Consider the following 9,735-nt stretch of genomic DNA (forward strand, 5'->3'; position numbering starts at 1 on the left):
GTGTGTGTGTGTATTCTCTGTGAAAATACATACTCAGCCATTAACGTTTACACACATGTGGACACAAAACACACAGACAGTCACACACCATGGGTGTCATCACTCAATGTCCAAGCTGCAAATGAAATCTCATTCCAACAATCTGAGAAGCCCACTCTGAAATATCTCTCTGCCTCCTGCCTCCCCCCCGCCCCTCCTTTTTCTGGTTTTCACTAAATCACCCCCTATTTTTCTTTACCAATCTGCACACCACCTACTTTATCCTTTATCCAAAACGCATGCTGACCAGAAATCATCACACATACAACCTGTGTGTGCTCATTTGTGTTTTTGTCAGAGTGATGAAATATTTACTATCCCCTATATTTTGCACACAAGTTAACCCTTTGCTATGCTACCACGAGGCTTTGTCCTGCATCCAGACATGTAACAGCTGCTCTCAGGTTTGGGCTTTTCCTCTCTTGCATCCTTGTGCCTTCCTATCATCATATTACTCCACCTCACCTGCTTGCATAGCCTGTAACCTCGCCCAGAAAACTGGGGAAGTGGGAAGTGATTTGGAAAAATGAGGGCAATAAAAAAAAAACACACAGGGATGAATGGAGAGATGTGATATAGGGTAATATGCTAACCCAATCAGCAGGCTGCTGTTTGCCGACAGTATAATCAACATATCGGCCTAATGTCATTACAGCTATATGAGAAATAATATTGCGTGAAATGATATTGCGCGTCACGTGCACGCCTTCGCTGTGCACACATGAACCGGCTCACACGTCCAGATGTATGTATCACCTACTACTTTCCTGGCTCAGACAGGCAAGCACACACACACACACAAACGGTGACACAAAGATGCTAAATTCGCCATGCATGCACACACTGAAAGAATTACACTTATTATTCATGTGTAAAGATTTCCAGCTTTCCTTCCTAATATCAAGTAAAAGGGAAAAAGAAATTGCCATTAAGACGAAAAGATTCCTCTTGCTCAGGGCAATTAATTGATTGATTACTTTGGAATTGTTATTGATTAGATAAAAAAGTGGTATTATTTTACTATGCTGACAATTTAATTTGTTTTTAACAACAAAGGACAAGATTTTAAGAAGTAAATTAGATTTATTTCAAAGGTTTATTGGTAGATCAGTTCAAGTTGATATTTTTCACTTTTGTGCGCACACACACATACACACACACACACACACACACACACACACACACGCACACGCAGCCCACTGGCTCTGACAAAAGAGGATAATAGTTAGTGTGTGGCTTCCATATCCTGAATGCATGAGGCCACTGATGGCCTCTATTGATGGACACTGGCGTGAAGCCATCGCTCAAGTTATGGAGCTTTAATTGGAGACAGCATAAAACGATAAACCAAGAAACATGCATGACTGAACAGCCCAATGTAAACCATTAATCATAGCACAGCCAAAGACAAGTGGCCGCCACATACACACACCCGGACACATGCACACACCCAAGATGGTGTACACACAGCTGTAGAAGAGCACACACATACGCTGGCCTTGCACCACACACCTTGCACACTGTGCATATTTACACACACACACACACACACACACACACACACACACACACACACACACACCACACAAACACACACACACACACACACACACACACACACACACACACACACACAATGTGGCAGAGACAAGTGTCCCAGTCACATATTCTCATGATAGATGACCCATTTAACTTTGATTTCTGAGAGAAATGAGCTTGCCAGCAATACAGGGTTACCACACACACACACTTACTCATTCATAATACACACATAGATACTATAAATGGGCTACATACAGTATATGAACTTACAGTGTACATTTACTTTATATGTAAACAACAGCTTGCCTTATTTTGAAGACACACACACACCTTATTTGCATGAGAAGGGTTATAATATAGGGATGATTTGTGATACAAGCAATCAGAAGGGAAGTAATTCATCAGTGGCCGTGTCTAACACACATCTCTACTGGTCATAAATAGAAATCTACACACATGCACGCGTAGACCTGCTTGTAAAATCTGCATAATCCAACAGAGGAGAGAATAAATCAGCAAAAACTTGACATGAAGGCAAGACCGTTAATAACACAAACCCACACAAATGTGCTCTCACACACACATTCCACGCTCCACAAATACTTGGAATTAAATAAACTGAGAGACACATGATATGATTTAGGAAAGGTGAATTCAATGTAGCCCTCTTCACATCTGTAAAGCCTGGGAATCAAGTCCCCAGCGTTGTCAAGATGAGTTTGTTTTCAATGTTTGTTATGCACACAGCTGCTGATGTAGATTAACCAAGGTGTGTTTTTACAATGTGTCTTACATCTTTTTACATAAATAAAATTGGTTTGACTTGCCTCTGGTTTATTATTTGACTACTGTATATTATGACTTTTTGACTTTCAAATATGCAATTCGGCAGTGCCATCTCATCTAGCCCTAATGCAAATAGTGATATAAAATATGAAATAGGAGATAAAAGAAAGGCTTCCCTTATGGCATGAAAATGATACTAGAGATTGTCCGATACCGATTCTGATTCTGACCTGAACTTCTGTATCAGCAGATACCGAGTACTGATCCGATACAAGTGTCGTGTATTTTATTATGTTTTAACAACTGTATACTACTATTCCTGTATGGATGTGATATGATGTGATTTTGTTGTCGGTCTGGCTCCGGTTAAACTCTTTGTGAAACATAAACAAACATGAACACTGTAGAACTTTCTTTTATTATCCAGTTTGACAGTCAGTCATAACGGAATAATAACATAAATGAACTACTTTCACATAGATTTTCTTTAGTGCTTTATTATGTAGTATCGGATCGGTGCATAAACTCCAGTACTTCCCGATACCAGCGTTTTCGGCAGTATCGGAGGCGATACCGATACTGGTATCGGTATCGGAACATCTCTAAATGATACCAAGACCAAATTACATGTACATTTGTCTGTGACAACATGTAAGTAAAAAGCCATCAAAATGTTCAATAAAAGCATGGAAATCTGTTTATTGGAGTAGATAGAGATGTCATTCATAGACGAGAGACTGATGTAAGGGCATTCTTGAAAAGATGAATTCTCACATTAAAAAGGGAAGATAAGATGTGAAGGGACTGCTGCTCTGACTAGAGTGAGAAGGTCTTTCATCCAATGGGAAGCGAGCAGAAGAGCTAAGAAAACTCAAGGGCTCTGTGTCAATGGGATAAACAGCTCAGTAGGCTGACATGGAACCAGAGAACAGAAATTACAAGCATTGCTGTTCTTCTCTGTCTGTACAATCTCCTTGTTTGTGTACAGAAGTGTGGTGGCTGCCAATTACAGAAAGCATTTCTGTTCTGTTCTTTAGTTCCATGAGCAATTCATTTTTGCAAACTGATAATGTTGTAATACAGGGACAGTCCGTTTTTTATTTGGTCATTGATTGCAAATGTTAACACCCCAAAAGCCAACTGCACCCCATCGCAGCCACTGTCCAGTGGCATATGGGACAGTGTTGATATTTAGACAAATGGATGGTGCATTAAAAGGATAAAAACCTTCCAAATATATACACACACACACACACACACACACGTTCCATACAGCGGTTGCAGCCCCTCAGCGCTCCTCCATCCTCACATGCTTGGTTTCCCCATCTAATCGCTGCCATTCGTCAGTGTGTGTGTGTGTGTGTGTGTCTGTGTGTCTGTGTGATTGTGAGAGTGCGTGATGCCAAGTGCTCCGGTACTTTGTGTTGTTGTGCTTCTTTCATTATTCTGTCACTGTAAATTTACAAACAACTGTTGTGAAAAGAGAGAATCAGGTAAGAATCGGAAGGAAGAGAAAGACACACACATGCGCGCGCACACACACACACCACACACACACACACACACACACACCACACACACACACACACACACACACACACACAAACACACACACACACACCACACACACACACACACCACACCACACCACACACACACAGGATGCGAGGGGTACAGAAAAGAAGTCAGCTATCCAGTCAAGTAAGCAGCGGAAGATTGTGTAAAAAAACAAAACACAGATCCACATCCTTGATCATTGGTACAGAATCTTCTAAATAATTCTTCAGCATGGAGCAAATCAAAACACTAAGAGCATAAAAAAAGTTACAAATTAACTTGACTTATATCCATCTGATACTGACATGTAAACACATGAGACTGATTGCACTGTTTTGGGCAATCATGAAAATATGACTGTGTTGATGAATAAACCCGTTTATGTCCTGTGTCGCTGGTGTTTGTGTGTGTGATATGACAGTGTTTGTGGTTGTTTAATAAGAAATTCCCCATTATTACGTTTTTTTATTTTTGTTCACGTGTGTGTGTGTGTGTTTGTGTGTGTATGTTCAACATGATAATTTGTAAGTTTATGTTGTGAGGGGGCTAAACAGATAAGCAATCCACAGCTCAATCCTTCATCCTGCTCTGATTATAAATCAGCTGGAGCTCTCAGAAGCAATCAGCAAGAGCAATCTGCAGCCGCCACAGACACCTTATCAATCAGAGGGGACCATCACACTGTCACACACATACGCGCACATAAACTTAAGAAATACACACTCCCATATCCGTACGGTCCCGCATACACACACCCGCAGACACAAAGGCAGGTATGCCGCAATTGTAATTCTACATCCCCGCCTTGCAGCCTCTTCCCACCTTTTTAAACTTCCTTCGCTCTTCTCTTTTTTTTGCCTTATGAAACGGGATTACAAGAGTTTCATCCAGCTAGCTGCCTGGCGGCCACAGAACTGTGCAGGGCGAGACACATCACTCCTAATTACAGTCTGATATTAATAACAGAGAAAAATATTAATCTTGGAGGTAAACACTAAGCCGCTTAAAGGAAAATTGCAAATAAATCAGATTATCTTATAGGAATATCCTCCAAATGGGCCGAGGGGGTAATGAGAAACCTGGGCCCAGCCTCTCTCTCTCTCTGTCATTTCCCACTCCCCATTCTCCTGCAGGATTGAAAAAGGTGTGACTGTGTGTTTGTGAGCACATCTGTGTATTTATAAAACTGCAATGCGACCCCCCTCCCCCCCCTCCCTCCTTCCCTCCACCACCACCAGCATCACCTTCCCTCTCTCTTTCTCTTGCTGCTGTATTCATTTTTCACCTCCAATTTTATTTTTTCATCAGTCGGAGGGGGGGGGGGGCACCGCCGAGCAGATTCAATTAGGTTCTGTGATTGGGCCGCTGCCATTCAGCGGGGTCATGGAAAGGTTAAAGAATTCAGTGGCACAAACATGATTATGGCTCTGTAGCATTTGATCAAAAGTAAGGTTTGTCACGGCAAAGCGAAGCCCCTCTGCTTCTTGAACTGGTACCACCGGTTTGGCCAGAGTGTGATGTGAGAGCTGTAACGTGTTGATTTAGTTGATTCTTCCTTTGAATGGTAATTACATGCTGAAGGTACTGGATATACAGCAGGTAAGGAGAGGTATGCAGGGATATGCACATAAGCATGTGCACACACATATGAGGCATGCTGCTACACCAGCAGGCACGGAAACACACAGATCTACATGCATAGAGACATTCACATATACACACACGTACACACGCACACACACATGCGCGCACACACACACACACACACAAGCAGAGTAATAAAGCCCACCCTTGCAGTGAAATTAAAGCTAGTCAATGACACTGTGTGCCGAGTACACACTAAATCATTTTTATACCCAGATGAAATAGCCAACATAATACCAGCTCTGCACATGTAACCAATATCACCTGGAGACTATGAAAAAACAACAAAAAACCAAAACAACTAATCAAATATCATATTGGATGTGTCAGGTTTATGTCAGAACAAGAGATTGATACTAAATATAGGAAATATGGTACAATAACAGTGGGAGATCTTTTTATATTCAAAATGGCCAAGCAGAAAGCACATTATGAGATATTGGATTGATAAACAGGCTGGGATGCTGTTGTTCGGTGGGTATAATAGAACAATAACGTTGCTCCTGGGTTAGCAAAAATTGCATTATGATTTTAATGTGTTTTACAGACACAAGCCCTTCACTGAGAGGAAATTATGTCAATAAATAATCAGCCTCACATTTTAAAACAAAGAGAATCATAGTCAATGAAAGAAACACGGCAATGCGTGCAGAAACACATCATCACTGCACATTGTGAGCTCACAAATATAAGATTCTGTCTGACGTCACTTAATGGACACATTTATATTTTACATATTATCACTGCTTGTTTTTGTAGGTTAATCCCTGAAACTGAAATACTAAAAACTGAATTGTACAATGGTACAAAAGTTTAAAGCACATAACTCTTTCATGGTCTCTCACACTCACACACACTCACACACACAAATTTGCTTTTCATTGTGACAGTGCACGTCAATCATCTCATTTTGGGAGTGCTTGTCAATCACCTACTTCTCTCAAATCACCAGAAGCCACAGCCATAAGGGAGCTTTCCCATCGGCCACCTCAGGTGTGGAACACCAGCCAGCCGCAACCAGTCAATACAGCTGTTTGGTACTCCAGTCCCTTGCTGCATCCTAATTGCTGGTGCAACACTCAAATATGTCCTTCACTTCCCAATTCTTGTGAAGCCCCCACCTTCCCCCCATCCACTAAGCAATCCCCATTCCATACTCAAGATGGGTATTTACATGCCCCACACCGCGGATAGCAAACAAGCTCATTTAAAAGTTCACATGCTAATGTGTGACATTTAATCCAAACTTTACACGGGGAAAAGGACACGCAACAATAGATTTTGATTCCTTTCTTGTCCGTGAATCTCATCATCTTTCGCCTTCCATATTTATGAGTTGAAAAGGCGGGACACAAGTGGGGAGTGAGGGGAAGGGACAGGGAGTTGGAAATTTGGAAATTGGACTGGTTAGTGATATTTGCACTCCACAGTCTGCTTCTTTGTTGATATTGTTGATTGACAAATTACTCAATGTTCTTATTTTGAAAACAAGTGGAAGAAAACCACTAAAAAAAGTAGTCCACTTCCCACGTATGTGGTATTATTATTCATTACTATGGTGTTGTCAATGTATTATCAACTTCAAATGTCTGCAGGCTCCTTTTCAGCTGGCGAGTGTTCGTTTCACCAGCTGAAATGACAACTGTCTGCAGTATCAGCTGTAGCTAATTAACGTAGATAATCCCATGTGCTAGCCAAATCACAAAGTGAAACTCTTAGCAGTTTTATGCTAAGTGTACTCTGAAAGGCAGTGTCTGCACGCTTGGCCATCATTGTGATATTTCAGAAGAGTGGAACGAATGGAAAGTGGAAAAACCAAAAACTCAGCCAAAGGGGTTGTGGTTGGGAGGGGTAGGTGGTGTGTGTGTGTGTGTGTGTGTGTGTGTGTGTGTGTGTGTGTGTGTGGAGTGTGGTGTGTGGTGTTGTTGTGTGGGTGTGTGTGTGGGTGTGTGTGTGTGTGTTTTGTCTCCAGCTGACACAGAGACACATAGCCGTACTGCATATCATATACCCATGCAGATTTATCTAGATTTTATTTGTACGCGTTGAGCATCAGGGCTAATATGTTTTCTTAAATCTTCACTCCTGTGTCACTTACACAATCTTTAAAAAAAAAAAAAGAGATGTTACTACACTGACCCCCAGGGTGAAACTGGGTCTTCTGGGGACAACTGATGAATTTTCATTGCGTTTATATTTTTTTTTCGGGCGGTGGAATCAAGTCACAACAGTGACACACATGAATGCAGTGAATGTTTTAAGTCCACACGTACCAAAACAATCGTATTTTCCCCCCGTCTTTCCTGGCGACGTGTCAAGAATATTAGCGTCCAAACAGATCCATTTGTAAAAGGCTCAACACGCTACTTCATATTCCAGGCGTATAGGTGGCGCCGTTTCTGCTACAGAAATTCACCAACAAACGGAGAATAAGAGGCAGAGCATGCGCATAAAGTTTGTGCGCTTTATATATATTTATATATTTTGCCCTACTAACCCTAATGGGCTTAATATCTTCTCCAGCAGGAACACAAGCATGTAGTCCGCCATTGTTGTTGTTATGAGAAGGCTATAGGTCGAGGGGTGTGGCAATGACACCATCGATATGCAAGTTTCTAGCTTTGCCGTCCGGTGCCGTTTTCAAAGTTTTTGACACTGGGATCAGGTTTCTAAAAATGGCATTTTCAGTGCGTTTACATGATTTGTTTACATGATGCAAAACGTGCGTTTGCACCAAAAAGCGTGGATGGCCCCTTATACTTGTGTTTGACGTACCTCAGAGAGAAGCGTCTCCTCCTTCTGGTGGGACTCTGACAGCTCCCTGTTCTGTCGCTCTACCTGCTTCCTGCTGACCGCCAACTACAGAGAGACAGAGAAATGGTTCAATAAGGAATGAATGATGAAAACGATGATGATAACAAAAACTGATACTGAATTTGATATACTGTGTTGTTTTCTGTCACATTTCAGGAACGTAAGGGTAAACAAAAGACAAGGAACAAAAAAAGAAGGTAAAGAAATCAGCGACAGGTCAACAGGAAGAAATAAAGACACAGCTACACCTACAGCCGGTTTTTTTGTGAGTGCCAAAAAGAAAAAAAGAGTTTGTGATGTACAAATAGTCAGCTTCATTCTCTCTCTCTCTCTCTTTCTCTCACACACACACACACACACACTCACCCACACAGATCGACCAGGACAGGCCAGGGATGAGCACACCCCATCTGATCTGTGGCCCGCTCATTCATTAGACCCATGCTCTCCCCTATTGATTTCAGCTTAAATAATGAGAAAGCTTATCCAAAAATCTTTAGCATTTGGGCTCCAACTTAAGGGAATCGATGAGGCCATTTCCCATTTTCAACAGCACATACGCAGGGGTTTTATGTACGGTGAACGGGACAAATCCAGATGCTGATAAATCAATAGGCCTTTTTGTCGATGGACAGGCATGCTTGCACATACACATACATGCATACATGGACACACATGGCTGATAAATGGTATTTTTGAGGCAATTAAAGTGAGCTGTAAACATATGAAGGCCAATCAATTGGCCAGTGAGGTCTATTATCAAGGCTTTAACACTGATTTAGAAGGGGCTTAAAGGAGACAGCAGCTTTAAGTGTGCCACAGTCACTTATGCAGATCAGCAGCAGCTAGAGCTCTGCACAGATCAGGGCTGCACTGTGCTAAGCTGCTAACACAACAAGATAGTATGCATGTCACCACTACAGAGCCTCAAAACTGCTGCATACGAGGAAAGGTGTGGGAAATGAAAATTTGCTTTAAAAGCCAATTTTTGTTTATTGGCTTATGATATGTTCAGAAGTTCTATTATTTAACCACGCTTGATATAGAAGGGAAAAAAACATATAGCAAATATTGTAGCAAAACATTTATAAATTACATTTTGCTGCTTATCAAAAATATTTTCAAACAAAGAACGTTGTCAGACATGGCACAATTAGGCTATGGGCATTGTTGAAGAATTGTATTATTTATTTTCTCCATAATTCTATATATTTCTTTTCTTTTTTATAATAACACTTTGCATCTAGTTGAAATAAGGAGGGGGGAGGGGAGGCGCTGTATGGTGGACAATTCTATTTTAAAGGGGTAGAGAAGCTTGTTAGGATGGAAAATGAATACATCAGTGCTGTCCAC

At 41.4% G+C, this 9,735-nt stretch overlaps 1 protein-coding gene across 1 annotated transcript in view; it reads right to left on the reverse strand.

Annotated features, from left to right (window-relative positions):
- The window catches only part of LOC116672368 (trichohyalin), a 104,091-nt gene that overhangs the window by 60,670 nt on the left and 33,686 nt on the right, over positions 1-9,735 (reverse strand). The window contains exon 7 of the mRNA XM_032504179.1: positions 8,344-8,427. Coding sequence (XP_032360070.1) covers positions 8,344-8,427 — 84 coding nt within the window. The remainder of the gene's footprint in view (positions 1-8,343; positions 8,428-9,735) is intronic.

Source organism: Etheostoma spectabile, chromosome 22, assembly GCF_008692095.1.
Source record: "Etheostoma spectabile isolate EspeVRDwgs_2016 chromosome 22, UIUC_Espe_1.0, whole genome shotgun sequence".
NCBI lineage: Eukaryota > Metazoa > Chordata > Actinopteri > Perciformes > Percidae > Etheostoma > Etheostoma spectabile.